General features: G+C 53.0%; 2 protein-coding genes and 1 pseudogene across 7 annotated transcripts in view; 2 read left to right on the forward strand and 1 right to left on the reverse strand.

Annotated features, from left to right (window-relative positions):
- CCDC22 (coiled-coil domain containing 22) lies at positions 1–14,969 on the forward strand. Its single transcript, XM_043458433.1, has 17 exons — positions 1–217; positions 1,296–1,473; positions 7,205–7,337; positions 8,098–8,204; positions 8,358–8,424; positions 8,526–8,704; positions 10,724–10,918; positions 11,435–11,497; positions 11,591–11,710; positions 12,428–12,547; positions 12,640–12,756; positions 12,862–12,963; positions 13,273–13,380; positions 13,640–13,735; positions 13,955–14,014; positions 14,095–14,169; positions 14,599–14,969. Exons 1-17 carry the CDS (start codon positions 168–170, stop codon positions 14,710–14,712), a joined length of 1,884 nt encoding a protein of 627 aa, XP_043314368.1. The 5' UTR covers positions 1–167; the 3' UTR covers positions 14,713–14,969.
- On the forward strand, positions 3,510–5,134 carry LOC122434759 (annotated as a pseudogene).
- The window catches only part of FOXP3 (forkhead box P3), a 19,693-nt gene continuing 11,535 nt past the window's right edge, over positions 14,882–23,039 (reverse strand). For 4 of the 6 annotated variants that reach the window (XM_043458437.1, XM_043458434.1, XM_043458435.1 and 1 more), the window contains 10 exons: positions 22,274–22,505; positions 21,649–21,753; positions 21,421–21,559; positions 20,779–21,040; positions 19,385–19,472; positions 19,127–19,207; positions 18,209–18,359; positions 17,454–17,530; positions 16,153–16,254; positions 14,882–15,960 (listed from right to left, as the gene is read on the reverse strand). In XM_043458437.1, coding sequence (XP_043314372.1) covers positions 15,811–15,960; positions 16,153–16,254; positions 17,454–17,530; positions 18,209–18,359; positions 19,127–19,207; positions 19,385–19,472; positions 20,779–21,040; positions 21,421–21,559; positions 21,649–21,753; positions 22,274–22,483 — 1,365 coding nt within the window. In that variant the 5' untranslated portion in view covers positions 22,484–22,505 and the 3' untranslated portion in view covers positions 14,882–15,810. The remainder of the gene's footprint in view (positions 15,961–16,152; positions 16,255–17,453; positions 17,531–18,208; positions 18,360–19,126; positions 19,208–19,384; positions 19,473–20,778; positions 21,041–21,420; positions 21,560–21,648; positions 21,754–22,273; positions 22,506–23,039) is intronic. The other 2 variants (XM_043458439.1, XM_043458438.1) reach the window with 2 other exon arrangements.

Here is a 23,039-nt window from a genome sequence, read left to right on the forward strand (position 1 = left end):
GCATCCGGCTTGCGTCAAACGCGCTCTCGGGACTACACTTCCCGACTCTCCTAGCGGAGCCCGTGACACTCCTTGGACCGCGAGCGGGGAGCGGGCTTTCCTCAGCTGCGCCTCTCTTCCTCGGACCCGGCCCTGGACCCAACCTCGGACTCCAAAACGGCTCCACCATGGAGGAGGCGGACCGAATCCTCATCCATTCCCTGCGCCAGGCCGGCACGTAAGGACACAGCCCCCGCCTACCTCGGAATGCCCACATCCGGGACTCCAAAACTCCGGACCCAGTCACCCGGGAACCTTAAAACCCCAGACCTTAACATCTAGGGATCCAACCTCCAGGACCCTAAGACCCTCCCTCCTCCATACACACACACGCACATGCACATGCACACATACACACACACACTCCCAAACCTTTGACCCCTACACTTGGTAAACCCCAAACTCCAGGACCTAGGCACCTCGAGACCTTAAAACCTTGCAATCTCAAGGCCTGGGCTCCTGAAATCTGTGGATCTTGACATCAGTACCCTGGAACCCTGATATCTGGAGATTCTAAAACACCTGTATCCTGAGAACCAGGGAACTTAAAACCCTGGGGTCCTGGTGCTCAGGGACTCCAAAAACCTCTGGGGCTGGATACTTGGAAAACTTCAAACCTCTTTTCCCAATACCCAAGGCTTTTAAAATCCCAGGACTTTAAAATCTGGTGTCCTTAATGCCTGGTGACCCCGACACACTGGGACTCCTGCATTTGAGAGTCCTACAAACCCAGGATGACAACATGTAGGGAGCTTGACTTCCAGATTGCTTGAGACTAGGTGGTCTTGATATCCAGGGACTCTGACATTTGGAACTCCTGAAAATCCCAGCTTCCCAACGTCGAGTCTCAAAACCCTAGCAGTTCAATATCTAGGGGCCCCTGACATGCAGGGAACATGATATCTGGGGATGCAGAAACCAAGAGACCATTCCATCTGGGCTCCTAGGCCTTCCCAGACCCTAGGCATTTGGAACTTTTAGGCACAGGGAAATTTGAGATTTTTTGAATTTGGATCCCTTCCATCCACCATTCTACACTGAGGTCTTAGGACCTGAGGACTACCTCCCACCACCACCACCATTTTTAGTTTTACAAGTGGAAGTCAGCCAGCAACACTGAGGACCTGTCTGAACTGTGTCCATCCTCAGCACCCCATCCCAGTATTAGGGCTTCCAGGAGACTACATGGCTCAGCCTCATTCCTGTTTCCTGACTGCTCTCATCCCCCTCATTGAGCCTGCCCCCTTCTTCCTCAGGGCAGTTCCTCCAGATGTGCAGACCCTGCGAGCCTTCACCACTGAGCTGGTGGTAGAAGCTGTGGTCCGCTGCCTGCGTGTGATCAACCCCGCTGTGGGCTCTGGCCTCAGCCCCCTGCTGCCTCTTGCCATGTCTGCCCGTTTCCGTTTGGCCATGAGCCTGGCTCAGGCCTGCATGGTGAGTGCCTTCCTCCCAATATACACAGCCTCTTCCTTCCTCCTTTACAGTCGCCAGACTCCTTTGAAACTCTTGACTTTCCTCTCTGCTACCTCCCCTTGTGACTTAGTGGTTAAGGCTGCTTGCTCTGTGGTCAAACTGCCTAAGTAATTGAGACCCTGGCTACAGCACTTGCTGTGTGTGACCCTAAACCTTGTAGCCCTCAGTTTCCTTCTCTGTGAAATTGGGATGGTAAAAGTAGGGTTGTTAGGATCATCAAATGAGTTGATCCAGTTTGCACCTGGGTGACTCCTGGCTGCCATATTTTGAGCTTAGCACCAAGAACTTTTCTAAACCCTATAATATCCATTTACCAGTTCCTGAAACAGCCCTGTTTGATTAAATGCTCAGGCTGAAATTAACCACCTGTTCTCTGATTGGCCCAGCCTGGATCCGATGGTCATCCCTATAGGGCACTGTGATTGGCTACTCCTTCAGGATCACATGGAGTTGGGGGAGGGAGGGTCATCCAAAAGAAGATATGCTGGTTTATTTAAACAGTGTCTGCACTAAAACTTCACTCTGCCCTGTTAGCCAGATAGGCTTGATCTGGCTTCTTGCATTCCAACAGCCTGTGGCTATGTAATGAACGTCAGCATACCCAACATACCCAGTATTTGGTGGTAGAGGGCCCATGGTGTTAGCTACAGTGAAACTGTTCACTTAGCCCCAAGGGACAGGGTGGTCAGGTTTCTTGAATCTGTGCCTTGCTTGTGCAGTTTCTGTCTCTTAGAAATAGGCCTCTACCCAGCTTTCAGCTCTCAGGTTCACCTAGCTCTTAGGTGTTCTTGGGTTCTTCTGTCTGGGGCTTTTGGTGGCCTTCGAGGCAAGCAGTCTGTCCTCTGGCCCGGGGGTGTCTTCTTGAGAATGGCACTTTATAAGAGGGAACGTGGGTCCTCTGTGTGTCTCGAAGGGGGCACAGTGGGACATGTTGAGGAGTGGCTGGGGCTTAGGCTTCCCCCAGTTTTCTGTTACCCGCTTCTCTCAGTGTTGTTTCCCACTGGATTTGATGGTGATCTACTTTTCCTCACACTAGCTTTAGCGTGGGGAAGAGAGTGTGGCCTTTTCAGTGATGGAGAAGTTCACGTGATTGTCTGGCCCCAAAGTCTTGGTTTGGCCTGAGCGGCTAGAAAGTCTGCCGTGTGTCCAACTCTTTGTGACTGACTCTTTGTGACGCCGTGGACTGTAGCCCGCCAGGCTCCTCTGTCCATGGGATTTTCTGGGCAAGAATACTGGGGTAGGTTGCCATTTCCTTCTTCAGGGGATGCAAGAGCAAGTAGAAAAAGTCTCTTAACTCGGCCGGGTGCTGCTTCTGTAGCCCACCTTGGCTCAGCACTGCCGCCTTCTGGTGTCTGCCTCGTCATGTGCCCTACTGCTGACACCGCTTTCTGCGACTCAGCCACCTCCATATTTTGGTGGCTGTCATTTCACACACCCCACTCCTGGAATGAGTTTCTGTATCAGTCACAACTCTTTGATTGCAGGTGTCGGGAAAAACCCAAAGTAAAGTAGCTTAAAAGACAGTGGTTTTCACACTTTTTGACTGCGACCCTCTGAAATAAATATGTCCTACATTGTGACCAAATACACATATATCTGTATAATAATGATGTTATATTATATATAATATCGTGATGTTTTCTGAGTGTTGCTCTGTGCTGGCTGTTGTGGTAACTTGGCATTAAGCCATTGAATTCTTGAGACAGCTTTCTGAAGTAGGCACTGTTGGTATCCTTTTACTCAGGTGAGGATAGTAAAGCTCAGAGAAGTTAAGTGATTTGCCTGTGGTCACACAGTTGGTAAGAAGCAAAGCTTAGATTTGAATCCAGAAAGTCTGCTTTGAGAATCCATGCAGCTCCAGACCAGAACCTTGATGGGCCTTTTAACCACTTAAGTGAAAATGAAAGTGTTTGACTCTTTGTGACCCCATGGGCTGTAGGCTGCCAGGCTCCTCTGTCCAGGGGATTCTCCAGGCAATAATATTGGAGTGAGTTGTCATTCCCTCCTCCAGGGGATCCTAATCCAGGGATCAAACCCAGGTCTCCAACATTGCAGGTAGATTATTTACCATCTGAGGCACCAGGGAAGCCTTTTTTTTAAATCCCTTAAAGCATCCACATAGGGACAGTACTGTCAGCCCCATTTTACAGCTAGAAACTGAACTGGGTGTTTAAATAACGAGTCCAAAGCTTTATAGCAAGTCAAGTAGCACAGGCTAGATTTCAGCTGCAACCTTTTTGACTCCAAAGCCCATAGTCTCTTTTAAAACCATTATTTACTGTTTTATGGAGGTCATTTTTATCAGTCAGAGTTGAGTCCAGACACAGAAATCCTAGCAGTAATTTGAATAGGGAAAATTTAATATGAAGAACTGTTGCCTTTCGACACTATCTAGACAGGGGTCTATATGGCATTGTTCTGGATTCCCATCGTAACTTAAAGGGGAACTTTCCCAGTGTCCGGAGCCCTTGATACCCTACAGATGAAGGAGGAGAATGTCCTTGAATTCCTTGCAGCAGGAACCCACTTAAGTGGCACCACCTTGACTTCCAGATGGAACAGTACATCTACAGAAGGAAAAGTGATGACATCTACATCATAAATCTGAAGAGAACCTAGGAGAAGCTTCTGTTGGCAGCTCATGCCATTGTTGCCATTGAAAACCCAGCTGATTTCAGTGTCACATTCTCCAGGAATACTGGCCAGTGAGCTGGGCTAAAGTTTGCTGCTGCCCCTGGAGCCACTCCTGTTGCTGGCCACTTCACTCCTGGAATCTTTACTAACCAGATCCAGGCAGCCTTCCTGGAGCCAAGACTCCTGGTGGTTACTGACCCCAGGGCTGACCACAAGCCTCTCACAGAAGCCTCTTACGTTAACCTGTCTACTGTTGCTCTAAGTAACACAGACTCTTCTCGGCAGGATGTGGACAGTGCTATCCCATGCAACAACAGGGAGCTCACTCAGTGGGTCAGATGTGGTGGATGCTGTGTTCCTGTGTGGCACGATCTCGCATGAATACCCATGAGAGGTGTAGCCTGATCTCTACTTCCACAGAGATCTTGAAGAGATTGAAAAGGAAGAGCAGGTGGCAACTGAGATACTGTGACCAAGGAGGAGTTTCAGGGTGAATGGACCACTCCAGCTCTGGAGTTGACTGCAACTCAGCCTGAGGTGGTGGACTGGTCTGAAGGTGCTCATGTGCCTTCTGTTCTTATTCAGCAGCCTGCCACTGAAGACTTGTCTGCAGCTCCCACTGCCCAGCCCACTGAATGGGGAGGGACAACTACCGAGGGGTCTTAAGCTGTTCTTCTACAAACTCTTAAAATGTAAATTTAGTTGAGAGAAAATAAACAGTTTCTTTAAAAAGAAGAATTGTTAACTAGGTGAAAGATGGTTAATTACTGAAAGAGTAAAAGAAATCTCCAAGGTGTGACAGAAGTGACGCGATACCTTGAGAAGTCTCATGTGCACTCCGAACCATTCACCTGGTTACCCTTACCTGGCTGCTGAGAGGGGGATTACTTTGATTAGTTTCTTGTGTATCTTTCCAGTTTTTCAGAAAAAAATGAAGATATAAGTAAATATAAATATATATTCTTATTTCCTCCCTTTCTTACATAAAAGAGAACATATACCTAAATTCTTACCCTTTCTACCCCCTTGCAGCATATCCTGGAAATCATTTCATATCAGACAATAGAGCTCTTCCTCATTTTTTTCCTTTTTGCAGCTGCAGAGTAGTTCATTGTATGTATACACTGTAGTTTATTCAACTACTCTCCTATGCTTGAACATTTAGGGAGTTTCCAACATTTTGCAAGTAATGCTGTAATGAATAATCTTGCATATCTATATTCATGAATTGTTGGAGGCGTATCTTCATGGTAAACTTCTAGAAGTAGGATTGCTCGGTTAAAGAGTAAATGCATGTGTCATTTTGTTAGATTTTACCAAATCACCTTCATTGGGATTGTTTAATTTCTGTATTCCTGAAAGCAGTGTATGAGAGAGTATCTGTTTCCCCACAGCGTCTCACACTGAGTAAGTGTAGTGTCAGAGTTCTGCCTGCTCAATAGGTGAGGAATAGTATCTCTGTATAGTTTTCTTGCTAGTTTTGCACTTTGAAAAACTTTTGAATTTAAGAAAAAATGAAAATAGAAACATAACATCTTTCTCCTAGCTTTCTATACTGTTAACATTTTACTTCATTCTTTTCTGAGTCCACACACATATTTCTTTTCTAAACCATTTGAAAGCAACAGACATTGTGATACTTCATACCTAAAACTTTCAGTGCACCTCTCCTAAGTATTGATAAAAGGACAATCACCAGTATAACCGTAGTACCATGATCACACCCATGAAATTGAATATCGATAGAATAATAGTATCTAATATTTAGTACATGGTCAAATTTCCTCAGTAGTTACAAAGATATCCTTTACAGCTGTTTTTTTTTTCTTTTTTTTGTTTTTTTTTCCAATTACAGAATCCAATCAAGGATCATACATTTTATTTCACTGTTATATCTCTAATCTTCTGTATCCAACAGCAGTCCTTCTTAGTTTTCTTTTCTTTTCTTTTTTTTTTTTTGTGATGATCCATGTCTTTGAAGCGAGGAGGCTGGTCGTTCCGTGGAATGCCCACAATCTGATCTGATTGTTTGTTCATGACTAGATTCAGGTCTGGGGCAGTAACTCTGTGCCAGTGATTATCTCTCTACCCAAGTGGAACTTCAGGAGAACAAAATGTCAGGTTGTCCCAGATCAGTGATACTCACGTTGGGGCTCAGTGTGCTTTCAGTTCAAGTCTCCCTTGTAAGTGAGGTTGGACATGTTTGCATATGTTTATGGACCATTTTTTCATTCTTTTTCTGGGAAATGTCTATCTGTTCCTATCTTTTGCCTCCTTTACTGTTGTACTGCTGGTCTTTCGGCTTGTGTGGTTTTAGACACTCTTTATATACTAGGTGGGCTTCCCAGGTGGCGCTAGTTGTAAAGAACCTAGCACCAGTGGTAAAGCCAGTGCAGAAGACAAGAGTCTCAGGTTTGATCCCTGGGTTGGGAAGATCCCCTGGAGAAAGAAATGGTAACCCACCCAGTATTCTTGCCTGGAGAATCTCATGGACAGAGTAGTCTGGTGGGCTACAGTCTATAAGGTCACAAAGAGTCGGACACGACTGAAGTAACTTAGCATGTATGCTATATACTGGGTAGATTCACTCTTTGCCTTTGATATGTTGATGTGTGGGAGAAACCAAGATGAAATGGTAAAGCAGTTATCCTTCAATTAAACATAAATAAGTTTTTTAAAAAAGAATGCAGACAAGAGGCTGGATATGTGACAGCCAGTTGCAACATCTTAAATTAAAAAAAAAAAAAAATCAACTCCAAATACTATTTTTCCCATCTTGTTATTATGCTTTTGACTTTGCTCATTTCATTTTTTCTTTAAATTTTTTTTGTGTATTCAGAAACACTCATCTTCTCTTTTATGGCCTCTGAATTTTGATCATATTTAGCAAGGCGAGAGCTTTAACTTTAAAGTTATGGAGACCGTGGGGAGCCAAGGGAAAGTTCAGAGGGTGGTGGCTGGTGATAGCATGGTAGCCTTTGCAGTCTCTGCCCTAGGCTCTCAGGTCAGGACGATCCTGCCTGCCAGACCCACAGGTGCCACCCTTTCCAACCTCCAGGACCTGGGCTACCCCTTGGAGCTTGGCTATCAGAACTTCCTCTACCCCAGTGAGCCTGACCTCCGAGACCTGCTTCTGTTCTTGGCTGAGCGTCTGCCCACTGACGCCTCTGAAGATGCAGACCAGTCTGCTGGTATGGGGCGCCTGGGCTGTGGTAGGAGTGAGGAAGAGGTTGTTGTGGGGCTTGAGAAGAGGAAGGGGTGAAAAGTTTGACTGGTGGGGGTGGAGTATGTGTCTTAGGGAGAGCTAAGTGGGAGGACTGGGTTGGGGAGGGGGGTACAGGTCAGGGGGAAGGAACTGGGGCTTGGGCTGACCCAGGTGGGGAGTTGGTGCTAGAAGAGTCCTGTGGCCTTACCTCCTGCCTTGCCCGCCCCAACTCTAACAACACTGGCCTCAGTGATGCTCCTCAGACACATCAGGCCACTCCAGCCTTAGGGCCTTTGCATCTGCTGGCTTACTCTCCCAGGTAGCCTCATGGTTCACTCCCTTACCCCTTGGAGTTTCCTGTTCATGTGTCACCTCAGGGAGGCCTTCCCTGGATTGCCTTGTTCAAAACGATATCTTCCTCTCCCTGGTCCTTAGCCTCTTTTCCTGACAACCACCTGCCAGTTTTCTGCATTGTACTTATGACCTCGGTCATGCTCACCTCTATCAGCCTGCCGCCCTGGGAGGGCAGGAGGATATTTATCAGTTTGTTCACTGAGGTAGCCTAAGGGTCTAGAATGGGACTGGTACAGAGTAGGCGCTTAGTAAGTGTTCCTTGAATGACTGTGAAAATGATAGCTACATAGATATGTATCTCTGCGAGGGGGTCAGGCTGCTTTCCCAGAGTATATGCATTTTTGGAGTTGTGGCTTTGTCACCTGATTGACACTCCCTCCCCTCTCCCCTAGGTGAATCTGCTATACTCCTCCGGGCCATCGGGAGCCGAATCCGGGACCACCTGGCCCTGCCCTGGGTCCCACCCCTCCTTCGCACTCCTAAACTACAGTACCTCCAGGTGGGACCCCTCAACTTATGTTAATATTGCTTGTCACTGCCCTGCCTGCCTTGTCCCCAATTGGTTGCTCAGGTTTTCGGCCCCTTCCCTCTGCCCCCGCTCCCACCAAACATGATTCACCCTAGAGGCTCTCTGATTCTACTCTCCCACCAGGGCTCAGCCCACCAGAAGCCTTTCCATGCCAGCAGGCTGGTCATGCCTGAGTTGAGCTCCAGAGGAGGTGAGCAGGAGGGCTGTGGAGAGGGGCTGAAGGGAGGGGCAGAGGTGGGCCTGCCCGTGTGGTGAGGCCGGAGGGCTGGCTGACTCTGTTGCTGCCTCTAGAGTCCCGGGAGTTCCAGGCAAGTCCCCTGCTGCTACCAGCCCCCACCCAGGTGCCCCAGCCGGCTGCCAGGGCGGCCTCACTCCTCGAACACCACGCCATCCAGCTTTGCCAGCACACAGGCCGGGACCGTCCTGGGGACGAGGACTGGGGCCACCGGACATCCCGCCTCCCCGCCCAGGTACTGCTTGGTGCTTGGCCCCCGCTGATGAGGCCTCTCCTCCCCGCAGCTCCCATTTCATCTCCCTTTAGTCCTCTGCCCCTCTCCTTTCCCCACTTTGTCCCTTTCTTCCATTGTTTCCTCTGTGTGCAACTACCTGGTTCCCCACCTGAAATAACGCTGGAGCCAGAGAGTCAGTCCTCACACAAGTCAGTATGGCCCCTCGGGACTTCGGTGTCCTGCTCTGAGACATGGGTGGTAATACTGCTCTCCTCCGAGGGTGATGTTCCACTGAAGGTCGTGCACGGGCAGCCAGAGCCATCAGGATCTCCTCCCTTTCTCCCTGCTTCTATTACCTCCTTCCTGCCCCCAATTCGCTTCCTCTTTCTGTCGTCATCACTGATTATAGCCTCCAGATCCCTGACCATCTCTTCCCACCACTTGCTTTCTTGTCCTGTGGTTTTGCTGCCCCTCTTTCTCTCTCCCCACCACTGTCTCATTTCTGTACTGTCTCCCCACCTCTGACTACCTCTATATCTGTCCCTATATCCCATCTGTCCACCTCAGTGTCTGTCTCCATCCCCTCCCCACTTTGTCTACCTCTGTAACTGTCCCCTTCTGCCTCCCCCACTGCCATTTGTCCTATCTTTATCTTTTTCTCTCATTTTAAAACTTACAGGCACTTCTAACACAGAAGTAGAGAGAATAGTTTCATGAGCCCTATGGCCCTGTCATCAACATTCAATTAAAGCATTTTGTGGGACTTCCCTAGCAGCCCAGTGGTTAGGACTCCATGCATTCACTGCCAGGCCCGGGTTCAATCCCTGGTCAGGGAATTAAGATCCTGCAAACTGTGTGGTGCAGCCAAAAAAAGAAAAAAAAAAAAGATCCAAGCATTTTTCCAATCTTTCCTCATCTCTTCTTTATTTTTTGTGTGTATTATTTTAAAGCAAATCCCAGATATCATTTCATTTAAAAAATTAATTTATATATTTTATTTGGAGGCTAATTACTTTACAATATTTTAGTGGTTTTTGCCATACATTGACTTGAGTCAGCCACGGGTGTACATGTGTCCCAGAGCTGGTGCTCTGGGACAGCCCAGAGGGATGGGGTGGGGAGGGAGTTGGGAGGGGGGTTCAGGATGGGGGGGCACATCATGTCATTTTAACTCTGAATACTTCGGCAGACATCTCGTAATTCAAAAGGGCATTCACTTTTTTAAAATAAATCTTAAAAATTTATTTATTTTTGGCTGTGCTGGGTCTTTGTTGTTGCATGGACTTTTCTCTAGTTGTGGCAAGCAAGGGCTACTTTATAGTTGTGGTACGCAGGCTTCTTATTGAGGTGGCTTCTCTTATTGCAGAGAATAGGCTCTAGACATGCAGTCTTCAGTAGTTGTGGCTCACGGGCTCTAGAACACAGGCTTCAGCAGTTGTGGCACACAGGCTTAGTTGCTCCATAGCACGTGGGATTGTCCTAGATCAGGGACCAAACCCATGTCTCCTGCATTGGCAAGTGGATTCTTTACCACTGAGCTACCAGAGAAGCCCTAGGGCATTCACTTTTTAATGCAACCAGCAGGCCATCTTCACAGTTAAGAAAATGAACAGTGACCTCTTAATACTATCCAACACTGAGTTCATAATCAGATTTCTCCAGTTGTCTCAAAACTGCCTCTGTTCTCATATCTCTCTGCTCCACTCTGCCTCCGCCCCCTTCTTTTTCCAGCTCATCTGACTCAGTCTCCACTCTGTCCCCACATGTCCTTTGAATGTTGGTCTCTAATTTGGGGGCTGCCGACTTACTTCTCTCCCTTCCTACAGCCTCCTCCAGCGTGGAGAGCAAGTGGGTGGAGAGAAATGGGGCTGTCCTCAGGGAGCTGCCAGGCTGGTGGGCCCAGACAGTGGGGCTAGGTCCTCTTTTTGGAGAGGCTGGAGGGTGGGTGAGACTTGGGAGTGGCCCCTCATCAGGCAGCTCCCTGGTGGAGGCAGGGCCTCGGGTACCCAGCGGACCTCCACCCCCTTCCACTGTTTCCAGGAGGACACACGGGCTCAGCGGCAGCGGCTACAGAAGCACCTGGCCGAGCACCTGCGCCAGACCTGGGGCCGGCCAGGGCCCCCCCAACAAGCCCGAGACCTGGGAGAACTGCTGCAGGCCTGGGGTGCTGGAGCCAGGCCTGGTGCTCCCAAAGGCTCCCGCTTTACACATTCCAAGAAGTTCACCTTCCATCTGGTAGGTGGGGCTAAGGGCATGCTGATGGCACCAAGGTTGCTGTAGGTATACATACCACACTCTCTCCACACAAGGGACCCCTGTTCCCACCAGACCTGCCTGCTCCCCACTGAGGTGGGTACCCAGAGGGGTCCCCTGGCTTCTTGGGAACTTCTGTGGAGAAAGGGTCCGGGGGTGGGAGCTGTGTAAATGTGTAGGACTGCTCTTTGTGCAAAGCTCAGCTTTCTCTGGAGAGTTTCTTCTGGACATCTCTTCTTGGATGGTCACCCAGAGGGGCCCTCACCCCTCTCATGGGCAGATGGGTAGGAGCTGTGTCAAGGTCAGGGAGGTTTTTTCTAAGCAAACACTCCAGTCTAACGTCACAGAGAGTGCCTTGATCCTCACACGTATTCCGACAGCCGTCAGTGCACTGTACATGAGTACTGTGCTGGGAGGGTGCTGACGGAGGGTATTGAGGTTGGCCGTGAGGGCCCGGGCCTTCCCCGACAGCCAGGATGCTCCTTCCTCCCTCCCCAGGAGCCTGAGCCCCAGGCAGCCCAGGTGTCAGATGTGCCAGCCACCTCCCAGCGGCCTGAACAGGTGAGCAGAGCAATGGTGGGTGGGGCGGTGTCCTGAGCCCTGGGCTGTCTACTGAGCCTGACACCCCCACCCCGCCTTGCCTGTGTCTACCAGGACACATGGGCAGCCCAGGAGCAGGAGCTGGAGTCTCTTCGGGAGCAGCTGGAGGGGGTGAACCACAACATTGAAGAGGTTGAAGCTAACATGAAGACGCTGGGAATCAACCTTGTGCAGGTGAGGGTGGGGGAGGGGCTGCCCACTGAGGTCAGGCCTGGGGGCTTAGAGGTACTTGTGGGGGCTGAGGGTACTCTGTAGAGGTCTGCAGATGTCAAAAAGGTTCATGGAAGCCACTGGGGACCTGTGGGACTCTTGAGGGTTCAGGAGAATTGGGGGCAGTGAGGAGGGGGTGTGGGACCTATAGGGGTTAGAGGTGCCTTGCTGTCTGTGAGTGTCGGGAGGGGTGTGACTGTCCATGGGCAACTAGAGGGGCCTGTGGGCCTCCTCGGGGCTTCCAAGGGAGTCAGTGTTGAGGTCAAGGAGTCAGTGGGGTCTGCTGTGGGTGCCTGTCTCTGCTTATATGTCTCTGTCGCTATTGGGAGGGGTCTGAGGGGCCTATAGGGGCTGCATACATGCTAAGTCACTTCAGTTGTATCTGACTGTTTATAACCCCTTGGACTGTAGCTCCTCTGTTCATGGGATTCTCCAGGCAGGAATACTGGAGTGGGTTGCCATGCCTTCCTCCAGAGGATCTTCCTGACCCAGGGATCGAACCCCCATCTCTTGCATCTCCTGTATTATCAGGCGGGTTCTTTACCACTAGTGCCACCTGGGAAGCCATAAGGGCTAGAGGGATGTATTGTCATCTGTGGGGGTTGGGCCAGGCCAGGGCTTTCCAGGCTCAGAAGGCTGGGCTCCCCTACTGACTGGGATTAAGGGTTTCTGGGGTGCCAGGTGGAGACCGAATGTCGGCAGAGTGAGCTCAGCATCATGGAGCGTGAGCAAGCCCTGCGTCTGAAGAGCCAGGCGGTGGAGCTGCTGCCCGACGGGGCTGCCAACCTCGCCAAGCTGCAGGTGAGGCTGGTGCTGAGGCTGGGCTGGGAGGGTTGGAGTTGGGTGGGCCCAGCCTGTGTGTGATCTACAGCCCCCCTCCCACCACCCTCCAGCTCGTGGTAGAGAGCAGTGCCCAGCGGGTCATCCACTTGGCGGGTCAGTGGGAAAAGCACCGGGTCCCGCTCCTCGCTGAGTACCGCCACCTCCGAAAGCTCCAGGACTGCAGAGAGGTAGGTGGTGGGGTCCCAGACCATGGGTGGGGTAGGTTCCGTCCCTCCCTAGGGGGCTAGTCCTGTGCTCTGCCTCACTACCCTCTCTCCTTGGGACCCTGGCAGCTGGAATCTTCTCGACGGCTGGCAGAGATCCAGGAGCTGCACCAGAGTGTTCGGGCAGCTGCTGAAGAAGCCCGCCGGAAGGAGGAGGTCTACAAGCAGCTAGTAAGACTCCTGGGGCTTCCCTGGTGGCTCAGACAGTAAAGAATCCACCCACTAATGCAGGAGACACGGGTTTGATCCCTGATCTAGGAAGATCCCCTGGAGGAGGAAATGGCAACCCACTCCAGTATTCTTGCTTGAGAATCCCCATGGACAGAGTAGCCTGGCGGGTTACAGTCCATGGGGTTGCAAAGAGTCAGACATGACTGAAGCAACTGATCGACCAACAACCAAAGACCTGTGTGGGGGCCTTGGGTGGCTTGGAGTGGGGGAGGTGTGGGTCCAAGGGGAGCACCCGCTGTCTCTGTGTAGGTGTCAGAGCTTGAGACCCTGCCCAGAGATGTGTCCCGGTTGGCCTATACCCAGCGCATCCTGGAGATTGTGGGCAACATCCGGAAGCAGAAGGAAGAGATCACCAAGGTACACCATTGTGGCTGTGGAAAGTGGGTCACTCAGGCAGACATGCCCAAGGGCAGGATGTGTGTTGCAGGGTGACACAGGGACCTCACACCGTATGGAAGGCAGAACTATCTGGCCAGACTTGGCACAGCGCAGCCCGTCACAGTCCATTCCAACCAGCCCTGAGCCTGTCTAGATGTGACAGCATGAATATGAATGGCCTCAGCTGGCTGGCTGCCTGCCCCAGACATGGGCTCACAAGTACCCTGGTCTCTGCCAGATCTTGTCTGACACGAAGGAGCTTCAGAAGGAAATCAACTCTCTGTCTGGGAAGCTGGACCGGACATTTGCAGTGACTGATGAACTTGTGTTCAAGGTTTGGGGCAGGCCGGGCTGGGTGTAGGGGTGGGGTGGGTGGGCTTGGACCAGGTGTGAGTCTTGTAGTTACACTGACGTTTGCGCCTGGCTTTGCCCCATGGAAGATGAAGTCAGGGGAGTGGGAAGGGATGGCCTTGTGGGGGCCTGAAGGTGGGGGTGGGGTGGGAGCGGGGCAGGAACGGCCCACTGACACCTTCAAGATCCCCTCTTTCGTCAGGACGCCAAAAAGGATGATGCTGTTCGGAAGGCCTACAAGTATCTAGCTGCCTTGCACGAGGTGAGGGGAGAAGTGTGCCTGGGGGCTGGCTGGGGAGGGGACAAATTTGGGTGTAAGCCTTCCACTCCTGCTGTCCCCAGAACTGCAGCCAGCTTATCCAGACCATCGAGGACACAGGCACGATCATGAGGGAGGTTCGAGACCTGGAGGAGCAGGTGAGGCCAGGGGGTGGGAGGGCTCAGCAAGGCAGGCCAGGGGACAGAGAGGCTGTGGGACCAGACCTAGCCAACGGCTGGGGTCTTAGCCCTGCCCGTTAGTAACTGGTTGTGTGACCTGGAACCGCCCAGTGGCCTGCTCTGACCCCTGCCTTCCGTCCTGAGGCTCCTCATACCTGCCTCCAGGGCCACTGGCAGAGGCTTCAGCTTAAGAATGGGCTGGGTGATCCTGCCACACAGCCAAAGATGCTTCAGGTGGATGGATGACATATGCTAAGGCCCGGTGGTGGGACAGAGCAGTCTGTTATTGGGGCAGGGGGTGGGAGGAGAACAGTGGGGCCCTGAGTGGCTGCAGTGGGGTGTTGGTGGCAAGCAGGAGCTGGGAAAGGGGCCCTGCATGCTGAAGGGCTGCGGTTCACATTGCCTTAGATTGAGACGGAGATGGGCAAGAAGACCCTCAGCAACTTGGAGAAGATCCGTGAGGACTACCGAGCCCTTCGCCAGGAGAACGCTGGGCTCCTGGGCCGGGTCCGTGAGGCCTGAGCAGCCCCCGCCAGAGGTCTATCCCCCAGCCTCAGGCAGGGATTTGGAGTGCTGGGGGCACTGGCCCTCATTGTGCCCTCTGATTACCATCCAGTTCTTCCTGCTGCAGCCTTGGCCCCAGACCCTCACCCACCTCACCCCAACCCTTATCTGGGGCAATCATCCAGAGTGTGGGAGCTTGGCTTCAGTTTATTGTGGAGGGCACCGGGCGGGGGTTGGGGTCTTGGATCTCAAATAAATGAGGGGCTCTGTCTGCAGTCTAAGCTGAGGCATGGAGGAGGGTGCAGGGCTCAGGGTGGGGAAGGGGTAGGTGGCAGGTGAGACCCTGGATACATTTGGTGAATCAGTGTGTGTAGCCCTTGGCGTCTGCCTGGGACTCCAGAGGCCCATCGGGGTGTTGTGCACCCACACACGTGGGTGTGCCTGTGCACATAAGATGTGCTGGTGAGTTCAGAGTCTGTGTAATCAAGCATGTGTGTTGGGAGCCATGAGTTACCGTGTGTGACCTGCATGCATGCGTCTGGGTGGCTTTCTGGAACTTGACATCCTGAAGGTCCCGAGGCTGCTTCTGTGTTAATATCAGGGCCTGCCTTATGTGACACTGCACCTGTGGGCCTGGAAGCCGGCTGTGGGTGTGTGCTTTGGGGGATGTGGGTTGACTGTGTGCGGGTGTGACTGACTGCAAACTTGAGGTGGTGTGAGTGTACTGAGGCAGGCTCTTCATGTTTTGGGGGTTTGTATCGAGCCTAGGGGACAGGATTGCGACTCTTATGTGTCCTTTTCCAGCTCCAAGGTCATCTGTGAGAGTGACTGAGGCAGGCTGTGTGTATGACTGGTTGTGAACTCTCAGTTTGGCTGAAGAGCCCGTCACAGGGGGCTGGGGAGTGGGTGCAGGGCTGGGCCTGGGGTCCCTCTGAGCATCCTTGGTGCAGAGCGTGTGATCCAAGAGGGCAGTCAGCTGGGGAGTGGGGTCCCTGACTGGCAGGACAGTGCACACCTTACTACTTGGTCCCTGCAGGCATGTCCAGGGCTGGTCACCCCTGCCCCCAGCCACTTCGATCCCCTCCCCTGTCCTCCCTTCTCTCCTTGGCTCTGAGATCAGGGGCCAGGTGTGGGGTTGGAACACCTGCTGGGCCTCTGGCTCCTCTTCTTGCGGAACTCGAACTCATCCACGGTCCACACAGCCCCCTTCTCACTCTCCACGCGTACGAAGCACTTGTGCAGGCTCAGGTTGTGGCGGATGGCATTCTGTGCAAGGAGGACCAGCCAGCCGGGCCAGGGCCAGGGGGGTGGGGGGATCAGATCAGGCACTGATGCCAGCAGTGCTCACCCCAAACTGACCTCCTGTCCTTTCCCAACACGCCTCCAAGCCCCCTCCCAGGCCCCCCTGTGGTGGCGTTTGAGGCTCTCCCAGCCACTGCCCCGTCCAGAGGAGCTCACCTTCCAGGTGGCCGGGTGGTTTCTGAAGAAGGCAAACATGCGTGTAAACCAGTGATAGATCTCGTTGAGTGTCCGCTGCTTCTCAGGAGCCTCCAGGATGGCCTGGAGGTTAGGGGGTGTAGGGGTGAGGGGAGCTGCTCCCCCAAATGCAGCCTGACAGGGGCACTGGCCCACCTTGGGCTGGCCTCTGACCTGGGTGGAATTGTGGGGACAGGGGAAGGGAGGGAGATGGTGAGGGGTGACGGGTCAGAGACAGGGTTAGAAGTGGGGTGAGGGTGGGACTGGGATGGGGTTAGGTGAAGGATCAGGGCTGGGGTTGGAGTGATGTCCGATTCAGGGTCAGGGCTGGAGTGAAGTTAAATTTCTGGGGTGGAGTTGGAGCTCTCGGGATGGGGGTGGGGTGAGATTTCAGGGTTTAGGAAGTTTAAGGGCCAGGGGTGGGGTACAGTTAGGGGTTTGGAAGGAGTAAAGGGCCCAGCAGAGTTAGAGGTCAGAGACATGACTGGTTAAGGATCAGGCTGGGGATGAGCTGGGGTAAGTCTAGGGGCGAGGGGTGTAGCATTAGGTCAGGAGGCAGAGATGGGCCTAGTTATTTTGTGTGTCTGGATTGTATTTAGGTCTTGACTGTGTGTGGTCATTAAAGGATCTGGGCTGGGATTGGGTGTAGAGTGAGACTGAGGGTCTGGGAATTTGATCTGCTTGGATTTAGGAATGGAATTGCGTCAGGGGTCGGTGATCATGGGCTGCAGTGAGCCTCCGGGTTTGGATGGGGTGAGGCAAGTGAATGGGTGGTGTTGTGTAGGGTTAGGTGTGGGCCTGGGATGAAGGTCCAGGTGGGCTCTGGTGAAGCCTCGGGGAAGGCATTAGGGAGATTAAGATGAAGGGGTTGGGATGGGGTGAAGTGAAGGGTCAGGTATTACAAGGAAGGGGTTGGTGATGGGGTCTAGCCGGGGGATGTCTTGACAAACTGGGGTACGTCAGGGCTGAGGAAGGAGTTAGGGTGAACCTGAGGTGGGCATAGGGGAAGGGGAAGAGATAAGATTAGTTTGGGGGCTATTTATGGGCCCAGGAGGCAGTTAGGCATGGGGTTGAGATGGTCATTAGGAAAGGGGTGGATTTAGGGCTGCCTCTTGGCTTGCCGTGGCTTGGATAGCAGTTGAGGTGTGGGTTTGGGGTGTAGATAGGGGATCACATCTAAGGCATGGGTTTGTTCACACAGGAGCCCCCCTGGGGGTGTTCGGTGAGGGGAATCCTCCACTCCAGCCCTCTCTTCCTTCTCCTCAGCCTGGCACCCTGCTTACCCAGCGGATGAGGGTGGCATAGGTGAAAGGGGGCCGCATATTGTGGAACTTGAAGTAGTCCATGTTGTGGAAGAACTCTGTCAAGAGGTGGGGAGGGATCAGGTGCCATCTGGGAACTCCTCACTCCCTCTCCCACCCTCTGCTCTCCACTGGCTGTTGAGTCTGCATGCCTGAAATCCCACCATGTACACCGCTTTCCTGGATCACAATAACTGTTTGCTAAGCACTCTGTGTAAAATGATACCATTTCCTCTTTACACTGCTCCCACCACCATAGGGCTTATTCTTCCCAAGGTTTAAAAGTAGTAACTTCCACACCAAAGGGATGTAACTGGTTAAGTGGCAGGGCCAGGAGGGCACTCAAAAGCCCTGCTCCCTGTTAAACCCATAGCCCAGACCATGTGGGTGGCAGGGGATTGGTGAGCTTGGCGAGTCACCCTGCTTTTTCTTGGTGGTGGGGAAACAAAGAGTCCCTGGGAATTATTAAGCTAGCTCTCTCCCTCCTGATGACCAAATGGAGTGAGTAGCTGAAGCCCAGAGTGAGTGAGTCCCAACCTCCATGGAAGACAGGGCTAGACATCTGAGACCACAATGGGGGCTTGGAGGCCATAGAATTCCAGAGAGGAAGCTTTTGCAAGCAGTTGACATTTCTCAAAGTCTGGGTGGCAGTGGTAGGGAAGAGTGGTCCCCCACCTTGTACTAGGTAGGGAGATGAGGGGTCAGGGGGCACCGTGTAGGACATGCACCACCCTTACCTGGGAATGTGCCGTTTCCATGGCTGCCCCAGAGGTGCCTCCGCACGGCAAACAGGCCATCGGGGGCCTCCTGGGGTCCTGGCCAGGCCGGGACGGTGGTGCCTGGGGTGCCAGTGGCTACGATACAGCAGGAGCCCTTGTCAGATGATGCCTGGGGGAAGAGGGAGGGGCTGGTGACCCAGAGGCTTAAACTTTCCACTTTAGTTTTAAATAAGTGTTTTTATTAACAAAAGCAAGGGCGTCTTCAATTCCACTCTGATGTAGAATCCGACAAAGCATAAACCATATTTATTAGAGTGGAGGTGTGGACAAATGGGTGTAGAGCACCAGTGATGGGGCCACAAGCTAGGGTTGAATTGGGCTCTTCTGCCACCCAACTGGGACCTTGGGAAAGTCATCTAAGCCTCCCTGGCCTCAATGTTCCTCATCTGTGAAGTGGGGATGATAGTAATACCTCACACAGGCATCATGAGGAATTAAATAAGGTAACATCACCAAAGGTGAGAAACAGTGCTTGACACCCAGGGCTGGCTTCTATATGATTGCTGCAGGTGCCTAGGGCCCGGCACTTTGTTTAATGTTCTGCAATCATCATTTTGAAATCCGAGCCCCGTGATTTCATTTTGCACCAGGCTCTGTGAGTTATATAGGCGGTTCTGCCAGCAGCACATGGTCTGTGTTCAGTGTTGGGTGATTTGCTGTTGCTTTGCAAACTCAAGATTGTGATGTCTGGGGATCTTAAGATCAGAGAGTTTGTAAGCTGAAAGCAACAGATTCCCAGGTCTGGGTATGTTTGGAGCTGGGGACAGGGGCCCAGAGATCCCAGGACCTGGGTGCAAGGATAGGTCCCCTGCCCCCTGCAGGAGCCTCTCCCACTGCCCAGCTGTCCGTGCCACCTGTGGGTCTGGGGTGGCTCACCGCAGATGGAGCCTTGGTTGGGGCCATCTTCCCGGCCAGATGGGCCTGCATAGCACCCAGCTTCTCCTTCTCCAGCACCAGCTGTGAGGACAGGCACAGATTGAAGCCTTGACCTGCTCCTTCTCCACTTCTTTGCCCGGGCTGTGGTCTTCCCTGGGAGTGCCCTGCCCCCTTCCTTCCGTCAGGCCAGGCCCCTTCCTGGGTGAGCTTGGCTCCTGGCATGGGGTAGGCTGACCATTTACCACCCCCCCACATCACCTGTTGCTCCAGAGATTGCACCACCTCCCTCTGGAGCAGACACTGCGCCCTGCCCTTCTCATCCAGGAGATGGTCTGCCTGGCAGTGCCTGGGTAGGGGGAAGAGTCCAGGTGGGTGACCATGGTGGGCCCAGCCTTCTGGCTCAACATTCTGAGGGGAAAGGGCTCAGACTCTGGGAGGAAGGTCTCTTCAGAGTCTCAGCCGCCCTCCCCTCTGTTGACCTCAGTCTTCCTCTCAGACCTGTCATTCCTTCAACGCATGCCACTTGGCATCTACTGTATGGTCAGGGTGCTGGAGATGATGATGGATGAGTAGTGAGCTGAGAGCGGACCAGGTAAGTGAGAGTGGGAAAGACATTCCAGATGGAGAGGACAGCCTGTGCAAAGGCCTGGTCGTGAAGACAGGATGCACTGAGTTGCCACTGATAGTTGGGTATGGTTGGAGAAGGGGGTGGGTGTGAGAGAGTGAGGGAAACACTGTGTCTGTGTGTGTGTGTGTGTGTGTGTGACTTTGGGATCAATTAAAATCAGCTGGTGTGGGATGACGAGAGTGAGGGAAACACAGTGGTGTGTGTGTGTGTGTAGTGTGGCTGTGTTGTGGGATCAATAAAATTTAGGCTGGAGGTGGAGAGACTGAGGGAACACCTGTGTCTGTGTGTGTGTGTGTGTGTGTGTGACTTTGGGGATCAATAAAATCAGGCTGGTGTGGGGTGAGAGAGTGAGGGAAACACTGTGTGTGTGTGTGTGTGTGTGTGTGTGTGTGTGTGTGTGACTTTGGGGATCAATAAAATCAGGCTGGTGTGTTGGCATGACAGGGTAGCAGGGCAAAGCAGTTAGGAGTGTGGAAACACTGTGTGTGTGTGTGTGTGTGTGTGTGTGTGTGTGTGTGTGTGACTTTGGGGATCAATAAAATCAGGCTGGTGTGGGGTGAGAGAGTGAGGGAAACAGTGTGTGTGTGTGTGTGTGTGTGAGACTTTGGGGATCAATAAAATCAGGCTGGTGTGTTGGCATGACAGGGTAGCAGGGCAAAGCAGTTAGGAGTGTGGATTCTGGAGCCTGGCTGTCGCTCAGAGGCTGGGTGATCTTGATCAAGACACTTAACCGCTCTGGCCTCAATTTCTTTGTCTGTAAAATGGAGGCAATCATAGCACACACCTCTATTGTGATGCCCCATTATACAGATGAGGAAACAGGCTCAGAGAAACTAACTTGCCCAAGATCAGAGTCCATGAGTGATGGAGTCAGGCTCTGAACCCACAGTCTCAGCTTTTGCCTCTTTCATCTTACTCCCTATCAGGATGAGGCCTGAACTGAAACCTGCACCCCCAGACCTCCTCCCACAAACTGTCCCCCACCCCCAGACCAGAATGGGCCCGGTGGGCCCGGCTCACTCACTTGAGGAAGTCCTCTGGCTCCTTGAAGACCTTCTCACATCCGGGCCACTTGCAGACACCATTTGCCAGCAGTGAGTAGGAGCCCTGGGGCACAGTCGAAAGGGTGCTGGGGGGACAAAAAGTGTCAGGGGCAGGGGTGGCAGGGCAGGGAGCCTTCCCAGCCCTGCGCACTGACCTGTCTTTCCTAGGCATGCCGGGGCTTGGGAAGGTGCAGAGCAGTGCTGGCTCCCTGGACACCCACTCCAGGCTGGCCACGTTGATCCCTGCAGGGGGGACAGGGCACCTCTGGGTGCCAGGCTCTGAAGCTTGGTCCCAACCGGGCCTCTCGTTTTGAGCTTCCGACCCCCCCTGAGTTTAGCAGGCCCAGACTCCCAGGGGGCTCTGTGGTCCCTAACCTCCGAAGCTTCTGTAGAGCAGCTCAAAGAATGTGCTGACATTTCGACTAACTTTGCAAAAGATCTGTGGTTCTGGGATTTTGACATTCTGCGTCTTTAAGATTCTGACATTTTTGAGAGGTTGGAGTTTCCAAGATGATAAGACCTGACCCCTCTGGCCCCCCGAGGGCCATGATTCGGCAGCCCACACTGCTTTAGTTCAAGGATTGCGGGCTCTGGGGTTCTGTGGAGCTGCGGGGCAGTGTTACCAGGTGGCAGGCCAGGCCGGGCCTTGAGAGAGAAGAGCCCCGTAGCAGCAGTGGGTGGCGGGAGGCTGATCATGGCTGGGCTGTCCAGTGGGCGCACCTGCAGCACAGGAGTCCGGGCATGGGTGTCCACTGTTGAGAGCTAGGGGCACATGAGGGCTGTGGTTCAGCCTGGTCCCCTCCCCAGTTCTCCCGCCTGCTCCACCCTCCCTACCCGTGCTGAGCTGGTACCTGGTGCACGAAGTGTGGCCTGTCCTGGAGGAGCGCCTGCAAGTGGGGCGAGGGACCCAGCCGAGCTCCGGAGGGTGCCACCATGACAAGGGGTACTGTGGGCATCTGGGGGAAGGCAGGTGGGTGACATGCTATCCTTATGCTCGTTCTACGTGTCTAATCGCTATACTCCTCGCTGCAACCCTGCCTACTAGGTACTATGACCATCCCCATTTTCCGTATGTGGAAACTGAGGCTCAGGGAGACTGGGTGACTGTTTCAAGGTCAAGCCAGCTAGTAAGTTTCGGAGCTGCCTTCCATCCTGTTACCTCACCTCCGTGGGCCCCCAGCCCTTTGTCACATGGGGATGGAGACACACAAGGCTATGCCTGTGGGATGATGATGGGGTCTCCTCTCTTGAGATACGGGTTGGGAGGTCGGTGAGAGCCTCGAATCTCTGAGACCTGCTATGTGGGGACTTTCTTGGCCCTGTGACATCTGCATAAGTCACAGACTTGCCTGGGACCCGGAAAACCACTTCCTGTGCCCCGGCTGGGCCCCCCCCGCCCAGTGCCACAGTAAAGGTCGGCACCTGTAGGCCCAGGTGCCCCACCCTGCCTGCCCCATCCTGGACCCTAGGCCTTACCTGCAGCTGCGATGGTGGCATGGGGTTCAAGGAGGAAGAGGAGGTGTGGGCCCCGCTTCGGAGATCCCGGCCTTGGAAAGTTGTCCCAGGGCTCTTGGTGCCCAGCTGGTCTGAGGCCTTGGGTGCAGCCCTCCAGCTGGGTGAGGCTCCTGGGGATGGGCTGAGTACCAAGGAAGGGGCCAAGGGCTTGGCTGGCCTGGGGTTGGGCATTGGGTCCTTGTCCAAGGGCAGGCTGCAGGGACACAAGAAGAAGGAGTTACATGTGTGCTGGGCTGTGCATGTACGAAATACTCAACTGTTTGAACCATGTGGACACCCCCTCTGGTCAGAGCAGGCATTGGCCAGGGACCGTCCCAAAGGGACCCCAGCTCTGGTCACATGTGTGCGCATGTGCATGCACATACTTGCTGTCAGGGACACAGGTGTGCCTACTATGTTTCCAAGCACACCCCCCGTGCAGACATACATAGACCGAGTACACAGCCTGCCTGCACACACTGGCACAACCCTGCTGGGGAATTCAGGCTGGTTTTTGGGGCTTCAGTCAGGGTAGATCTCAGCATTTGAGTGGTGGACTTCAAGCCTCTGCCCTCCCGTCCTCCTGGAACTGGGTACAAGCCACACAACCTTTGCTGACCCTGCTAGGATTGGGTTCTGATTTTCTCCTGGGAGCATTGTTACCCCAGTGACTCGGGCATATCTGGGAGTAAAAGGGGGGCATGGACTCAAAAGATCCCTCTGGCTGCTGTAAAAGGGGAATGCTCTA

The sequence above is a fragment of the Cervus canadensis genome, chromosome X, assembly GCF_019320065.1.
Source record: "Cervus canadensis isolate Bull #8, Minnesota chromosome X, ASM1932006v1, whole genome shotgun sequence".
NCBI lineage: Eukaryota > Metazoa > Chordata > Mammalia > Artiodactyla > Cervidae > Cervus > Cervus canadensis.

Bases quoted from the DNA above. Each gene is read 5' to 3' on its own strand.
- CCDC22 (XM_043458433.1), top strand. From the start codon at position 168: ATGGAGGAGGCGGACCGAATCCTCATCCATTCCCTGCGCCAGGCCGGC. The intron at 8,705-10,723 runs GTACTGCTTGGT...CACTGTTTCCAG, and splicing joins CATCCCGCCTCCCCGCCCAG to GAGGACACACGGGCTCAGCG. The intron at 12,548-12,639 runs GTGAGGCTGGTG...ACCACCCTCCAG, and splicing joins CCAACCTCGCCAAGCTGCAG to CTCGTGGTAGAGAGCAGTGC.